The following is a 17,981-nucleotide window of genomic DNA, read 5'->3' on the forward strand; positions in this document are numbered from 1 at the left end:
CTTCCTTCGGCCTTCCCTAAAAGGAGCATTCTGTATGTCTGACCTCTGAAATTCTCTGCTTTTTCATTTAATTTTTGACTTTCTCGTCCTGGCCAGTTCAGTTCTTGCTAAGCCATCATGCAGCCATGTTCCAGTCCTTCTCGTTAAAGCCAATAGAGCAGAGGCGCAGCCAGACATCCAATTTTGGGTGGGCCTGGGCCCAAGATGGGGGAGGCAGAAGAACACCACCCCGCCCCACAGGTGATTTGGTCACTCCTTCTCTCGTTTGCTTGCCATATGGTCTCTCAAACATCCCCCCTCTCCCACATGCCTTTTAAATAGCACATTTTCGCCGGAGCGAGCAGCAACTAATACACACTGCTTGTGTTGGCCCAACAGCCTTCCCACTGATGCAACTTCCTGTTTCCACAATAGGCGGGAATACGTCAAGAGGGAAGGCTGTGAGGCCATGCAAGCAGTATGGGCAGTAGAACGAGAGGACAGAGGGCAGCAGAACGAGAGGACATATGACATGACAGTGAAGGGGGGCAGACTCAAGAAAAATGTCAGGAAGTATTTTTTCACGGAGAGAGTGGGTAGATACTTGGAATGCCCTCCCGCGGGAGGTGGTGGAGATGAAAACGGTAACGGAATTCAAGCATGCGTGGGATAAACATAAAGGAATCCTGTGCAGAAGGAATGGATCCTCAGAAGCTTAGCCGAGATTGGGAGGCGGGGCTGGTGTTTGGGTGGTGGGGCTAGTGCTGGGCAGACTTCTACGGTCTGTGTCCTGAAAATGGCAGATACAAATCAAGGTAAGGTATACACAAGTAGCAGCACATATGAGTTTATCTTGTTGGGCAGACTAGATGGACCGTGCAGGTCTTTTTCTGCCGTCATCTACTACGTTACTATGTTACTATGTATGTATCAGTCACTGCTTGCTGCAGGTGAAGATTTGCTATTTACAAGGTATGCAGGAGGGACAGTTGTTGGGAGTTTTCAGCTGGTGAGCCTTGGGAATCCCTGCCAGCCACATCATAGGTGTGCTGCTAGTGGGTGGGCCTGGACCCACTCATGGCTACACCACTGCAACAGAGGCTTATGCTGGGCCGGACCCGGGACAAGGCCGCTCCCGGGCCCCCGGCCCCGCCCCCTAGGCCCCATCCCCACTGCCACCCCCCAGGTTGTCGTCACCCCCCCTGAGAGGGGCCCGGCACCACAGGCCCACCCACCTTCGCCACCGGGCTGGGCCCCTTGCACCCAAACCCCAGCCAGCAGAAGTGCTGTCTTCTGACTCCAGCGTGCGCGGCCCACACAGACGCGCTCCTCTCAGCTGATCTTCGCTGTACTCTGCAGGGCTTCTGGTCGTCTGACGTCCTGCACGTCAGACGTACAGATGCACAGAAGCCCTGCAGAGTACAGCGAAGATCAGCTGAGAGGAGCGCGTCTGTGTGGGCCGCGCACGCTGGAGTCAGATCAGAAGACAACACTTCTGCTGGCGGGGGTTTGGGGGCAAGGGGCCCGGTGGCGGGTGGGACTGCGGCGCCGGGCCCCCTTGGAGGCCCGGGCCCCGGGAATTTTGTCCCCCCCCTGTCTCCCCCCTCTCAGCGGCCCTGGGCTTATGTTCCATTATTCAATAAGAGGCAGGGCTAAAACTGAATACAAAATGAATGCATGTTCGCAGCCATTTTTAAAATGGAGCTACCAAAGTAATTCGATTTTCCTCCCAAATAATTCCAACAATTCAAAAGAATTGGCCACATCACCCAGCCTAAGGGGTAGTCCCACCCTGTACCTAGTTCACACATGAGCAAAAGTAATGTTTTGCTGTAGTCATTTTATGTGAATATCGAGCTGAGGCCGAGAGAGGGATTCTCCTGGTCTTTTTATTGCCTGGACAGTGCAAGAGATGGTTCTCACTTTTTAACTAGGAAAGCAACACGTTTTCACAGTGGCGTAGGAAGGGGGGGGGGCGGTGGGGCGGTCCGCCCCGGGTGTCTGCCGCTGGGGGGGTGTCCGCTCCATTGGTTCCTTGCTCCCTCTGCCCCGGAACAGGTTACTTCCTGTTCCGGGGCAGAGAGAGCAAGGAACCAACGGAGCCAACGCAATCCTCCTTCCAATCCTCCCTATTCCTCGCCAAACAGGACTATTACACCCAATTGACTAATTCCCTCAGCTCTAACCCTTGTCGTCTCTTCGCCACCCTCAACTCCCTCCTCAAAGTGCCCTCTGCTCCACCCCCCCCCCCCTCACTCTCTCGCCGACTACTTCCGTGACAAGGTCCAGAAGATCAACCTCAAATTCACCACCAAACCTTCTCCTCTTCATCCTATAACCCACTCTCTCAACCAACCAACCCAGGCATCCTTCTCCTCTTTTCCTGATATCACCGAAAAGGAATCGCCCATCTCCTCTCCTCGAAATCCAACACCTGTTCCTCAGACCCCATCCCCACCAACCTACTTAACACCATCGCTCCTACTATCACCCCCACCATCTGTCATATCCTCAACCTCTCTCTCTCCACTGCAACTGTCCCGGACACCTTCAAGCATGCTGTGGTCACACCACTCCTCAAAAAACCATCTCTTGATCCTACCTGTCCCTCCAACTACCACCCCATTTCCCTCCTACCCTTCCTCTCCAAGATACTTGAATGCACCGTTCACAGCCGCTGCATTGATTTTCTCTCCTCTCATGCCATCCTCGATCCGCTTCAATCCGGCTTTCGCCCCCTACACTCGACAGAAACGGCACTATCTAAAGTCTGCAATGACCTGTTCCTTGCCAAATCCAAAGGTCACTACTCCATCCTCATCCTCCTTGACCTATCCGCCGCTTTTGACACTGTCAATCACAACCTACTTCTTGACACTCTGTCCTCCTTTGGGTTCCAGGGCTCTGTCCTCTCCTGGTTCTCCTCTTATCTCTCCCATCGTACCTTCAGAGTACACTCTCATGGTTCGTCCTCCTCCCCTATCCCGCTCTCTGTTGGAGTTCCTCAGGGATCTATCCTTGGGCCCCTTCTTTTTTCAATCTACACCTCTTCCTTAGGCTCCCTGATGTCATCTCATGGTTTCCACTATCATCTTTATGCTGACAACACCCAGCTTTATCTCTCCACACCAGACATCACTGCAGAAACCCAGGCCCTTTGGCCTGCTTATCCGACATTGCTGCCTGGATGTCCAACCGCCACCTGAAACTGAACATGGCCAAGACTGAACTTATTGTTTTCCCACCCAAACCCACTTCTCCTCTCCCTTCACTCTCTATCTCAGTTGATAACACCCTCATCGTCCCCGTCTCATCTGCCCGCAACCTCGGTGTCATCTTCGACTCCTCCCTCTCCTTCTCTGCGCATATCCAGCAGATAGCCAAGACCTGTCGCTTCTTCCTCTACAACATTAGCAAAATTCGCCCCTTCCTCTCTGAGCACACCACCCGAACTCTCATCCACTCTCTCATTACCTCTCGCCTTGACTACTGCAACCTACTCCTCACCGGCCTCCCACTTAGCCATCTATCCCCCCTTCAGTCCATCCAGAACTCTGCCGCACGTCTTATCTTCCGCTTTGACCGATATACTCATATCACCCCTCTCCTCAAGTCACTTCACTGGCTTCCGATCAGATACCGCATACAGTTCAAGCTTCTCCTACTAACCTACAAATGCACTTGATCTGCAGCCCCTCCTTACCTCTCTACCCTCATCTCCCCTTACGTCCCTACCCGTAACCTCCGCTCTCAAGACAAATCCCTCCTTTCAGTACCCTTCTCCACCACCGCCAACTCTAGGCTCCGCCCTTTCTGCCTCACCCCATGCTTGGAACAAACTCCATGAGCCCATATGCCAGGCCCCCTCCCTACCCATCTTCAAATCATTGCTCAAAGCCTACCTCTTCAAGGTCGCTTTCGGCACCTAATCACAACACCTCTAATCAGGAAATCTAGACTACCCCAACTTGACATTTCGTCCTTTAGATTGTAAGCTCTTCTGAGCAGGGACCGTCCTTAGTTGTTAATTTGTACAGCGCTGCGTAACCCTAGTAGCGCTCCAGAAATGTTAAGTAGTAGTAGTAGTAGCTCCCAGCGACGTGGACTCGGGGGCGGATCGGCCCTCCCGCCCGTCTCTCGCTTTTAAATCAGTTAAAAATGCCCTCCGGAGGGGGGGGGGGTGCGCGCCGGCGACCCGCCCCGGGTGTCAGCTGCCCTCGCTACGGCACTGCGTTTTCAGCAGGTCTGTTGGGAAGTGAGTTGCATGAGGAGGTTATTTGTTACTATTTCTGGCTCAAAGTAAAAACAGCAACAAAAAAAAGCATAAGAATTTTCCACCTTATCTTTAGAATTTATATTGCATTTCTGAGAAATGTGAAGTTTTTTTGGTAGGTAAGTGTTAGGGAGTGCAGATTCTGCCAGTACCTAGAAATGATAATTCAGGGGTCTTTTTACTAAGCTGTGGGGGAAAGGACCCTGCGGTAGTGGCGGGGGCTGTTTTTCCCATGCGCCAGGGTCCTTTTTACCGCAGCGGGTAAAATTCCCCCCCGCCCCCCTGAAAAATGCCATTGAGGTGGTGGAAAGGGCTCTGGCAGTAACTGGGCAGTGCATGACCAAATTTCGTCATTTTGCCACACTACTACTACAGCTGTTTGAGCATAAAAATCCCTGCTCTCATCATGGGACCCATGTTAAATGTTCATTTATTCTATACATTAGTCTTTCTTATTCATTTAAAAGAAAAATTGCTTTGGGGGGAGGTTCTGTAATATCTGTCGTCTCTGTTGGGCTCTGGGGTAGTGGACTCCCCGATGGGTGTGTTGCTGGATAAACATGAGGTGTTTGCATTGCAGGGCATATCTGGAAGACATCTGATCCGTAGGGCCTGTTTGGTTGGCAAGAGGTTATTACTTTGTCAATGGGTGGGCAGTGCTCTCCCGGATTTCTGGCACTGGAGGAATAGATTCCATGAACTAATGTTGTATGAGCGCCGAGGGGTGGGAGGTTCGAAGAGGAGGAGGAAGGCCTTTTTGGACATTTGGGGCCCATATATTCAGACACTACATACCAGAGGTAGAAGTCTGGTCCTGAATTCCCTTTGATTTTACAGCGCGATACATTTCTGGAAGATATCTCAGGGTGGGTTAGGAGGGGAAGGGAGGGTATATGGGAAGAGTATGATATAGAATGATGGGAGTATGGGAGATAGGGAAAAGAGGATGACATTTACAACTATGATATGTTCCTCCAGCCCTGTGGGCGTTAATTTGTTGATGAATCACAACTTTGACATATGATGGAGGAGACATGGAAAGTAGTGAAACACAGGAACTACATGTACTGACTACAGAAGGTTGACAACATTCCATATTTATTTTCATTATGAATCTTGTTGAACAATGCTTCGATCACTGTTTTGATACAGTCCAAAGGTTCCTGTAAAACTTTCTTGATAGTCATTCTGTACAGATTTTCTCTTCAATAATGGATATGGTCAATAAACATATTATAAAAAGGAAAGGGAGGGGGAGGGGGGAGGGACTGGGAGGGGGGGAAAAATAAAATGTTGATGATAGAAGTTCAGATGTATTAGTACAGGTCTGAAATGTTTGCCACTGGAGTTTTAAGGATTGGCATGATATTGTATCATTTATGCTTTCATCAATAAAAATACTTTTACATAAAAGAAAAATTGCTTGTTGCCTCGGTTTTTGTCGCTAGTTTTCGGACGAATTATCGATGAAAACCGAGGTTTCACTGTACATTCAAAGCGGTTTACATATATTCAGGTACTTATTTTGTAGCAGGGGCAATGGAGGGTTAAGTGACTTGTCCAGAGTCACAAGGAGCTGCAGTTGGAATTTAACCCAGTTCCCCAGGATCAAAGTCCACTGCACTAACCACTAAGCTACTCCTCTACTCATTCTACCAATAAGAGCCAACCTCATCAGTGATGTCACAATGGCTTGATTGCCCGATACTTGGCTCACTTCTGATATTGTGATGTCATTATGCCTCATTCCACCAATGCCTGAGCCAACCTCATCAGTGATGTCACAATGGCTTGATTGCCCAATACTTGGCTCACTTCTGATATTGTGATGTCATAAAGGAAAGGGGGAAAGGGAAATGAGACTTGATATACCGCCTTTCTGAGGTTTTTGCAACTACATTCAAAGCGGTTTACATATATTCAGGTACTTATTTTGTACCAGGGCAATGGAGAATTAAGTGACTTGTCCAGAGTCACAAGGAGCTGCAGTGGGAATAGAACTCAGTTCCCCAGGATCAAAGTCCACTGCACTAACCACTAGGCTACTCTTCCAAAGGGAGACCTAGGCAAAGAAAAGGATGAACTCAAGAGAATCCATGTTTCTTCTGCAGTCTCTGTTTCTTTCTCCTACTTTGCTTTATGTAATTTGTAAACCACCTTGATTGCCGAGTCCTGAAAGGTGGTGAATCAAGTCAAATAAACAAACAAACAGGTAAGATGATATTTTGAAGAATCAAAGTCTTTGATCATTAACATAAAATCTCAGGGCTGAAGGGATGTCTAGACAGGATCCCTTGTACCTATAATGTATCCTAAACAGAGGAGCATCCAAACTGTCCAGTGATGTGTTCCCGCACGGACACAAAAGTCTTGCTAAAGTTTAAACAAAGAGTTCCCTAACTTCCATCCCACACACAGCTGCTTACAAAGGACGGCCATACATATTTGTGAAGTTGTATCTCCACATGCTTGGCCTGCGAGCTGGGTAATTTGCATCCTGAACCTCTTTGGGGACTTTGAGGTCTAGAGCAGACACATGAGAAGCACAGTTGAAATTAAAAAACTCCTCCGCTCTCACAGCAGGTGTACCTACCACCAGTAGCAGCTTGACGGTCTGGCATTTGGTGTCTGGCATGGAGAAGTAACCCTGATATATCGGAGAGTGGCTTCCAGCAAACCGGACCCTCACTGGACGACGCTCTTTGTCTGCTTCGAGGGTGTACACCAGTGCTGCAGAAGGAGAGGCAAAAGACTGATATTGGATAACCCTTTACCTACGACACCACACAAAATTACATAGTTCAACGGAGAAGGTGGGAGCAGAGAACCTGAATCATCATAATACAGAACTTAGATCAGTTTAAAAAAAGCTTTAAAAACTTATTTTTTTCAGGCCTTTGGTTCCTTTGATGCATGACATTGTTTTATTTTTAATACCATGTAAATTTACCTTGTAGTATGTTTTATTTTAAGAGTTATATAGGCAAAAAAAAGTTTTGTATAGTTTTTTGAGTGATGAAATCGTTTTTATTGTTATGTTTTTTTTTAATTCCCTTAGCGAATCGGTAAGGGAAGACAATGCAAGAAGGAAATCGCATACAAATGAGCTGCTCGCTGTTAGCTCATTTGGATGCGATTTCCATGGAAGCCAGTCGGCCAGCTGGACATGTGCAGAGCAGCCAATCGTTATGCTGGATGCTCTGCGCATGCCAAAGACGTCCTTCACAAAAAAAAAAAAAAAAAAAGGACGTCCCTGACGAGCACCTGGACGTTTTCTTTCAGCTTTTGTGATGGGCGTCCTTCTCGGACGTGTTTTTCTTACATGCCTGAAATGACCACAGCCATGGAGGTTCTTTCAACATTCTCCGTCCCCTCCAAGGTTGTTTTCAGCTTCCTCCCCCCTCCCCCCCCCCCCAGGATTGGGACGTGCGAGGACATCCAAATCAAAACTATTTGGACGTCCCTCCCTCCTGATACCGATGACAGCTAAACGCACTGTGATTGGCTGAGAGAGACCTGGCGGGGGGGACGTCCAAATAGTTTTGATTTGGACATCCTCGCACGTCCCAATCCTGGGGGGGGGGGGGGGGAGGGGGAGGAAGCTGAAAACAACCTTGGAGGGGACGGAGAATGTTGAAAGAACCTCCATGGCTGTGGTCATTTCAGGCATGTAAGAAAAACACGTCCGAGAAGGTCGCCCATCACAAAAGCTGAAGGAAAACGTCCTTTTTTTCCCCCCTGACGAGACCTTGGATGTTTTTCCTTCAGCTTTTGTGATGGGCGCCCTCGTCTGCATAGTCCTGCTCAGCAGCCCCAACGAGAGGTGCAGACCTCCCGTTAGGTTTCCACGGTGCATGGAGTGGGAAAACGGCTGTGCATCTGCTAATTAGCTCATTATAATAACCTGTAGATCCAATTGCAGTCCGTTTTCGTTAGCTGCTACCGTGACAGGAAAATGGCTCGAGGAACCCGTTTGTGCAGATCCCGGTTTACTACTTGCGCACTAAACTGGCTAGAACCAGTTTAAAAACCACGTTGCTGGCTCGTTTAGTGCATTTGGCCCCCAGTCCCATCCCCTGCCATTGCCGCTTACTCACTGATGTTCTTCATATAGTTGGCATTTCCTGTGCTCAACGTGTAGGAAAAACACACGGTGACATCAATGCTAAGAGGAAATAAAAACAAACACATGAGAACAGGCGTCAGAGAACAAGGAAGAGAAAAAGTGAAAAAAAAACTGGAGCACAGGAGTGGGATTCCCGACACGCACACAGAACCAAGCTGTAGGGATTAAAGGACCAACGTCCCCCACCCTAGGACCTGCTCATTCTTTGCATGTGCGTGGAGCCTCCTCCTAACGCTGGTTCTTACCAGGAGTCCAGGGTGCAGCTACTGGGATCCACCACTGTGGGGGTAGCTTCAAGGGAGTGGCGGACATTAATCACAGGGCGGGACCTGAACACGAAAGGAAAGAAAGGATGGACAGAATAAACTTAACCAAAAGGGATAAACCCCAGCCCCCCCTCCTCCTTCTTTATACTGGAGCACACTGTATAGTTTAATACTGGAAGCTCTCTTACTCTGACAAGACATACAGGTAACAATGAGGTCAAATCCCTCCCTTCACTGCTAAAATGTGCCCCTGCAGTGCGGTACAGCGAGAACCCCTCACCATCTCCCCTCTCTCAACTGCTTCCTCCCCAAATATATGCACTTTCCCTCTGCACAACAGCTATTTCACAGAGCTTTCTGCAGCTGAGAATGAGATCCCCCCCCCTACCGCACACCAAGAACCACCCCACCCCCCACCACAGCCCTTCAGGGTTCAGTGCATCATACCTGAGCAGAGCAATGCGATTTGCCAGACTCCCCACCAACAGGTCTGGGTAGGAATTATCATCCACGTCAAGGCCCCCACTGAGAGAATACCCAAAAGTCCGGATCTCAGGGTCCCCCAGCTCACTCCCATCAATCACCTGCAGAGGTAAAACAGAGAGCAGCTTTAGGGGTAGGGGAGGGGGGTGGAGAAGGCAGCCTCGGGTGGGGGCCAATTTGATGTACTTATGTACAGGTGCTATACCGATATCCACGACCACAAGGAAGGCTCTTACCTGTCGCGGTTTCTCTATGAGCCCCTGAGAGCTGCTATGGAATATGTAAACCTTCCCAGACCCCTCAAAGGGGGCTCCGACAGCAATATCTGCAAACATCCACAAAAACAGAGGGGGGGATTAGAACCAAGAGACTGTGGAGGGCTGGAAAAGTGGAAAAGAGACAACTGAGAATGAGACAAAGCGAAGGGCAAGCAGATAAGACAGACAAGCAATGAGGGAAAGAGAGATCCAGGAAAACTGCACAGAAGAGTCAAGAGTGGCAAATTTAGAAGCCCTAAATGGAAAGACGTTCCCTATAACAAAGCCCAACTCTCCTCCCAGCTTACTGTCTCAAATGCTAAATGCCATGTGCTACCATGCAGAAAATCCCAGGGGGTTTGATGCCCTGCATGGAACACAGTCCCCAGGGTAGGGTGAGTTGGTATGGGGTCATTGAGGTAATGAAAATGATATGTAGATGGTTGGCTCAGTGTGGTTACTGCAATGTCCCAGCTGGAGTATGGTTTGGGTGTGTGTGTGGGGCGGTGGAACGGATATTAAGTAGTGGAAAAAGTCCCTGGCTGTAAATGAAGGGCTCACAGCAATACACTTCATCTTTGGTTCTGACCAAGCTGGAGAGAAGTGTTGTAATAAAACTAGCCTGCTTTTCCTCCCTGCTCTTCCATGTCCAACCATTTGCCATTCAGTTTTCATATGATTCGCATGTCTTAATGTCCTATAATGCTCGTTTGAAGGTTCTTCATGAGCAGAGACCCTATGCATCCCATTTGGAAGGTCAATTTGAGTCTGAGGCTAAGTCGACTCATCAGCTCTTTTCCCACACCCACAGATGCTCCTAATGCAAGATCCCTCGTGGTACCTTCAAAGCCATCCTGGTTCACATCACCGATGTTGGCCACAGCAAAGCCGAAGGCAGAGTCACTCGGGCCCTTCAGCATCAGAGCTGATTCGTTTTGGAAGGACCCAGCCTCATTCATATAGACATACACGGCACCCCCAATCTCCTCCTTCCGGTCAAAGTAAAAAGGGGCCCCAACGAGCAAGTCCTGCCACCTTCCAAGACAAAAAGGAGAGAGCAAGAATTATCCCCTGACCAGGAGCTTCTCCCCTCCCCCAAACCCCATCTCTACAGTGAGGACCAGGAAGTCACTCCCTTTCTCTACATCAGAGATCAAAGGTTGTGAGCAGTTTGTGAGGTCATGACCCCCATACCCAGGCTCATAAACCGTAAGGAAGTGTCATCATAAGAGAAAAACTCTAATGCTCCAGGACATCTCTCCGCCCTTTTCTGTACCTGGACCATCTCATATGAGCTAGGCTGCTCAGATCCTGCTTGCACTCCCCTCCCCCTCTTCCCAATTGCTTTCTATTGACTACAAATAGAAAATACAACCATAACAGTGAGGCTGCTGAACAGCTGGTGTTCGTTATCGTCAGCCATTTACGTACAAGTGATACTGCCACCCAGCATCAGAACTCTGTTCCAGCCTCTCCCACCAACGGTATCCTCAATTTCCATGCACACTTCTGCCCTGGGCCTAACCCACATTAATGGAAGGATGGCACTGTATCATATGGATAAAAGATGAATTATCGATTTTACACCTTAAACACTTCCCATCTTCTTGGCAGCCAAGTTTAAAGTCAAGTGCATCCTCTTGTGTCCACTTCCAAGCAATAATGTGCTTAATATTTACAGATATGCTCATAGCATTAACCATTAGCTCTAGCTATTGACCCTTGAATTTTGAAGTAATCATTTCTATAATGCTGTATTTTACAGAACAAAATGGCCTCCTACGATCACCAGGCCTGTGATCAATTTCCAGCACATATACCACAGCGCCCAGCGATCCCTGGTACACACCCTCCTCTGCCTTTCATGCCCCCAACCTTTAGTCTTTTCTGTTCAGCCACAACCTATATGATACAGACGTTCAAATATTTGAAAGGTATTAATCCGCAAACAAACCTTTTCCGGAGATGGGAAGGCGGTAGAACGAGAGGGCATGAAATGAGATTGAAGGGGGGCAGACTCAAGAAGAATGTCAGGAAGTATTTTTTCACGAAGAGGGTGGTGGATGCTTGGAATGCCCTCCCGCAGGAGGTGGTGGAGATGAAAACGGTAACGGAATTCAAACATGCGTGGGATAAACATAAAGGAATCCTGTGCAGAAGGAAGGGATCCTCAGGAGCTTAGCCTAGAATGGGTGGCAGAGCTGGTGGTTGGGAGGCGGGGCTAGTGCTGGGCAGACTTATAGGGTCTGTGCCAGAGCTGGTGGTTGGGAGGCAGGGATAGGGCTGGCCAAACTTATACGGTCTGTGCACTGAAGAGGACAGTACAAATAAAAGAGTAGCACATATGAATTTATCTTCTTGGGCAGACTGGATGGACCGTGCAGGTCTTTTTCTGCCATCATCTACTATGTTACTATGTAACCTCCAGGAAATCTGAGCACACCATGATGTCGCTGAACATTCTGAAAGCTGCTCTGCCATTGGTTGGTTGACATATGCCAATTTCTGTACCAAAGCAAAACCAGGCTCTGGCCTGCTGTTTTACAATTTCTGGCACTTTCAGAAGTTCTATAACTGTGTGTCTACATTTAGGTGCCTACAGGGCACCTACCACTGTTCCCTCTAAGCTGTGGAACAGTCCTCCACCAACTGCAATACCAATAGGTAGGGTTGCCATACGTCCGGATTTACCCGGACATGTCCTCTTTTTGAGGACATGTCCGGGCGTCCGGACGGGTTTTGGCCAGCCTGCCCATTTGTCCGGATTTCTGGACAAATGGGCGGGCTGACGTGCGGGCGACGGACCTCCCCTCCCCTTACTCACAATCTTCCCTGGTGGTCTAGTGATTTCAGGGCAGGAAAGAGCCCTCTCAGGCAGCATACAGGATGCAGATCAGCGCGCCGGGCAGGAAAGAGGGGACTCGAAGTCCCGAAGTCACTAGACCACCCCGAAGTCACTAGACCACCAGGGAAGATCGTAAGGGGAGGGGAGGTCCGCCGCCCACACGCAAGTCAGCGTCAGCCCGCCCATTTGTCCAGAAATTCGGACAAATAAGCAGGCTGGCCAAAACCCATCCAGACGCCCAGACATGTCCTCAAAAAGAGGACATGTCCGGGTAAATCCGGACGTATGGTAACCCTACCCAGAGCATACTTAGTTCTTGCGCAAACTGAGCATGCGCAAGGAGTCCTGAGGTCAGCAGCTGGAGGCACACTGCCGACTTCCTCTTTCCCAAAGCAGCAGGAGGAGGGGAGTAGCTTGGCAGCGAATTTCTTCGGCTGGCGGGGCTTTGGCATCTCCGCCAGCCATTAAACGGGTGCTGCAGATTTGGAGGGGGCCTGGCCCTCCAAGGCCCACCATCTTGGGCATAGTTTGGGGTGGTGAGGGGGCACTGCCCCCCCAAACGCAGGGCCGGCACAACACTGCAGCCAGCTTTCGGTCCCTCCTTCCCGCCCTCAGCTCCTCTTCGTTCCTTCCTGCCCCTCCCCCCGCGTTTAAACCTTTTATTTTCAGTCGCAGCAACGGCAATGAAGAAAACAGCACAGCAAGCGGGCTCGCCTCCAGCCTTTCCCTTCCCTCACAGACAGTGTCCCGCCTTCCTATGACGACTTATTTCCTGTTTCCGCAAAGGTGGGACACTGTCTGTGAGAGAAGGGAAAGGCTGGAGGCGAGCCCGCTTGCTGTGCTGTTTTCACTGTCGTCGCTGCGACTGAAAATAAAAGGTTTAAACGCGCCGGGGGTGGGGGGGTCAAAGGAGAATCACTGGACATGGATGGGAGGGGCAAGGGCAGAGAAGAATCGCTGGACATGGATGGAAGGATAGAGAAATCGCTGGACAGGGATGGATGGAGGGAGCAGGGGAGAATGGAGAGTTGCTGGACATGATTAGAGAGGAGGGAACTAGAACTCGGGGACTGAAAAGGGGGAGCTGGGGAAGTCACTGGACATGGATGGGAGGGGAGGGCAGGGGGAGAGAGGAGAAATCGCTGGACATGGATGGATGGAAGAGAGAGAGGAGAGTTGCTGGACATGGATGGATGGAGGGGAGGGAAGACAGGAAGGAGATGCACATGGATGGAGGGTAGGGGAGTGAGGAGAAATGCTGGATATGGATGGAGGGAAAACTGCTGAATTTAAGGGCTGGATCGGAACACTTTGAGGGCAGATACTGAAACTGGAGGAAGGGTAGGGACAGGGCTACAGATGGTAGACAGGACACAGAAGGACACAGGAGGATGGTGGACATGGTGAGAGAAAAAATATCAAATGGAAAGAAGACACTGCATAAAACAGAAGACACTGGGACCAAAGCTAATAGAAAAACTAAATGATCAGACAACAAAGGTAGAAAAAAGTATTTTACTCAGATGTGTCAGCGTTTGGAAATGTGCATCTGTGATATTTTGCATGTAAGTTTCAATTTTTCTAGTATTGCTGCATGCCGAGTCTGACTTCTTGAGGTAACTTTCCAGTTCAGTATTTTGCCTTCATATTATTTTTATTTCTAGTTCCTTATGTCATATCTGTTGTGTCATGTGTTTTTCATGTGTGATCAAGGTGCAGTATTCTGCTAGTGTGTAGTATTTGCAGTCCTTTTTGTTTTGTTTTTTCACGAGGTAGTGTATTGGTGTTTTAGAGCCCGGTGTAATTATAGTGCTGCCTTTTCACGCATAAGGTTGTAGCTCGTCCTGTCCTTGGAATTAGTGCTGTTATGGTTTGGTAAGGTTATGAGTGTTTTTGCACAAGTTTGTGTATAGCGTTTTGCAGTGGAGAGATTGTGTGTTGACCTTACTGAGGTGGCACCAAAACATCAGAAAGGGTTTTAGAGCCTTAATCATGACACACTACCTCTTGAAGATAGAGCTTATGCATTTCTAAGGTCTACATAGAGATCCTATGTACTTGTCCCAAGCTCTCTTGAATTCAGATACTGTTTTCATCACCACTTCCACCGGGAGGCCGTTCCACAAATTTACCACCCTTTTCGTGAAGAAGTATTTTCTTAGGATACTTCTATCATATCCTTTCACTTTCATGCTACACCCCCTCGTTCCAGGGCTTCCTTTCAATTGAAAGAGACTCGCCTCCCATGCATTTATGCCATGTAGGTATTTAAATGAGGTGAAAACAGCCAATTGAAACCTAATAATAGGGCTACCATGAAACAGGATCAAAATTATACACATTTAGCAGCACTGAAATTCAAAATAACAGAGATAGAATAAAATGTCAGCAATCAGTTAAGGGGCCAAGTGCAGATGTATAGATGAAGACTACAGATATGGTCTGGCATTGAATATCCAAGTCTAATTCAGCCCGGGGATGTTGGTTTCTTTAAAACCGCTGATCACCATGGGCTGAATATCATATCGCCCAGTCTGTTGCCGTTTCTCAGGGTCACTGTGAAAGCCCTGCACAGACTTGCATTATGGGTAAAAATGTCATCATTGATCTTTTGGAAATGTCTCATACTTCCTCTTTCAGTCTTCATCAGCCACTCCTAAAATGGTCTCCCGTCCCATCTTATCACAGGGTATGCACGGGAGCTACTAACCTACAAATGCACTCGATCTGCAGCCCCTCCTTACCTCTCTACTCTCATCTTCCCTTACGTCCCTACCCGTAACCTCCGCTCTCAAGACAAATCCCTCCTTTCAGTACCCTTCTCCACCACCGCCAACTCTAGGCTCCGCCCTTTCTGCCTCGCCTCACCCCATGCTTAGAACAAACTCTCTGAGCCCATACGCCAGGCCCCCTCCCTACCCATCTTCAAATCATTGCTCAAAGCCCACCTCTTCAATGTCGCTTCCGGCACCTAATCACAACACCTCTACTCAGGAAATCTTAACTACCCCAACTTGGCATTTCGTCCTTTAGATTGTAAGCTCTTCTGAGCAGGGACCGTCCTTAGTTATTAATTTGTACAGCGCTGCATAACCCTAGTAGCGCTCTAGAAATGTTAAGTAGTAGTAGTAGCTCCTTCAGAGAAGTGACTCTTCAATTCCATCCTCCAGCGTCCCATCTATTGTTCATGGCTTACCCTTAAAACAGGAAGTTAGAGCCCGATTTTCAACCCTGCAGCAGGGTTGGAGGTCTAACAGCAACTCAACTCACCCATCATTGTTAAGGTCAGCTAGAGCAATGGAGCTGCCAAAGTAAGATCCCACCTGCTCCCCTCCTAAGAGCAGGCTGCTGAGCAGGTTACTGGCGGGGCTGCTGGAGTTGAAAGTCAGCAGATAAACAGCCCCCTTGTGCTCCCATCGAGGGGCACCTGCCAGCACCGTGTTCAGATTCTTATGCAGGACTCCACTGCCCATCTGGATGGTGTATCCTGAAAGAAAACAAGGACCTTCACTGAAGGCAACGTGTAATTAAACTCTGGAATTCGTTGCCAGAGAATGTAGCAAAAGCAGTTAGATTAGCATGGTTTAAAAAAAGGTTTGGATAGCTTCCTAAAGCAGAAGTCCATAGACCATTATTAAAATAGACTTGAGGAAAAGCCACTGCTTAGTTCTAGGATAAGCAGCATAAAATGTACTTTTTGTGTATACCCTACCTTGATTTGTACCTGTCCTCTTCAGGGCACAGACCATATAAGTCTGCCCAGCACTATCCTCGCCTCCCAAGCACCAGCCCCGCCTCCCAACCACCGGCTCTGGCACAGACCGTATAAGTCTGCCTGGCACTATCCCCGCCTCCCAACCACCAGCCCCGCCTCCCACTACTGGCATCATCACAGAAGAACATAGAATATGATGGCAGATACAGGACAATTACTAATCTACTATATCTTCCTCTCCCTTAGAGATACTCTGTGCTGGTCTGATGGTTTCCTGAATTCAGATACAGTCCTCATCTCCACCACCTCCACTGGGAGGCTATGCTACGAATTCACCACCCTTTCCACGAAGAAGTATTTTGTCAGGTTACTTCAGCTTGGAGAAAAGACGGCTCAGGGGAGATATTATAAAAGTCTATAAAATAATGAGTGGCGTGGAACGGGTAGACATTAATTGATTGTTTACCCTTTCTAAAAATATTAGGACTAGGGGGCATGCAATGAAGCTACAAATTAGTACATTTAAAACAAATGGGAGAAAATTTTTCTTCACGCCAACGTGTAATTAAACTCTGGAATTTGTTGCCAGAGAATGTAGCAAAAGCAGTTAGATTAGCGGGGTTTGAAAAAAAAGGTTTGGATAGCTTCCTAAAGGAAAAGTCCATAGACCATTATTAAAATAGACTTGAGGAAAAGCCACTGCTTAGTTCTAGGATAAGCAGCATAAAATGTATTGTACTTTTTGGGGATCTTGCCAGGTACTCGTGACCTGGATTGGCCACTGTTGGAAACAGGATGCTGGCCTGGGACCTTCATCCTATGCTCCCTTGTTCCAGAGCTTCCTTTCAACTGAAAGACTTGTCTCCTGTGTATTTATACCACGTAGGTATTTAAATGTCTCTATCTTATCTCCCCTCTCTTGCCTTTCTTACAAAGTATACATATTGAGATCTTTAAGTCTGTCCCCATATGCTTTGTAGCAAAGATCACCGACCATTTTAGTCGCTGCCCTCTGGACCACCGCCATCTTAAATGTGCTGCTAAAAATAGGTCCTTTTGAAGGTAACCAGCAGCCTGTAACAGGTCATTCCAGACCTTAATAATGCAAGCAGTGGTTACTTTACTCCAGTGACCTTCTAAGAAAGCAGGTGAGAATTTGGATTTATTAGCTCATGTCTTTTTCAGTAGCGGTTCAAGGTGAGTTACGTTCAGATACACTAGCTATTTCCCTGTCCCTGGCAGTGGGGGGTTAAGTGACTTGTGCAGGATCACAAGGCTTCGGATTTCCTGGTTCAGCCCCTTGCTCCTTCCCTCCATGCAAAACGCCCAGGGTCTTCTCATGTCCAGATAAGCTGCCAACCATTATATATACCAATGCCAAGCAGGGGTGAGTATCCATATAGAGTCCATGAAGGATATCACAGGAGTTTCCACAGTAACATATAATGTTGCCACCTGCCCCAGAAAGGAGATGGTTAGGGCAGTGCAACACCTGTCTGTATTGCAATTAGGGACATGATAAATCAGCACTGCCAGCCAACTTATAACGTTCGTATAATCTTGCATGCTGTACTCATGTTTGTCATAAGTTCAGGAGCAGAAATGTAAACAGGAGGAGCGCCCGGCCTTCCAAACTGTAACTTAACATGGAAGCAGAAGGTCTCACCTAGCCCCTATGCTCAGAAGCAAATGCGGGAACTAGAGACCATTAACGCCGGACTAGCGCCCGCAATTATCAGCACACAATGCTCAGAGCCCTTACTGCTGGAAACAACGAGCTCGCCCACCATCATGTTAACGTAGTCAAAAGCATGCAAATGGGGACATTTTCTATTCCCTCCGATGCTTGGAGAACAGCACACTCCACAAGGGCATCCTTAACGATGGAGACCCCACGCCAGCTCAGAGCTGGCGTTAGGGTGTCTCCACAGGCTCCGAGACTCAGGACCTCCTGTTCTTCGATCAAGCAGGGGACTCGGGAAGAGGCAGTGACACGAGTGCCATGCAACATCTTGGAAAGAGGAGCCTGCTCGCCTC

The 17,981-nt window shown here is 48.5% G+C and overlaps 1 protein-coding gene across 1 annotated transcript in view; it reads right to left on the reverse strand.

Moving 5' to 3' along the window:
- The window catches only part of ITGA3 (integrin subunit alpha 3), a 162,907-nt gene that overhangs the window by 44,960 nt on the left and 99,966 nt on the right, over nucleotides 1-17,981 (reverse strand). Inside the window, exons 7-13 of the mRNA XM_030220498.1 lie at nucleotides 15,500-15,716; nucleotides 10,226-10,419; nucleotides 9,364-9,452; nucleotides 9,092-9,228; nucleotides 8,624-8,707; nucleotides 8,350-8,417; nucleotides 6,846-6,982 (exon numbers count right to left, since the gene is read on the reverse strand). Of these exons, the coding sequence (XP_030076358.1) occupies nucleotides 6,846-6,982; nucleotides 8,350-8,417; nucleotides 8,624-8,707; nucleotides 9,092-9,228; nucleotides 9,364-9,452; nucleotides 10,226-10,419; nucleotides 15,500-15,716 (926 nt within the window). The remainder of the gene's footprint in view (nucleotides 1-6,845; nucleotides 6,983-8,349; nucleotides 8,418-8,623; nucleotides 8,708-9,091; nucleotides 9,229-9,363; nucleotides 9,453-10,225; nucleotides 10,420-15,499; nucleotides 15,717-17,981) is intronic.

Source organism: Microcaecilia unicolor, chromosome 12 (assembly GCF_901765095.1).
Source record: "Microcaecilia unicolor chromosome 12, aMicUni1.1, whole genome shotgun sequence".
Classification (NCBI taxonomy): Eukaryota; Metazoa; Chordata; class Amphibia; order Gymnophiona; family Siphonopidae; genus Microcaecilia; species Microcaecilia unicolor.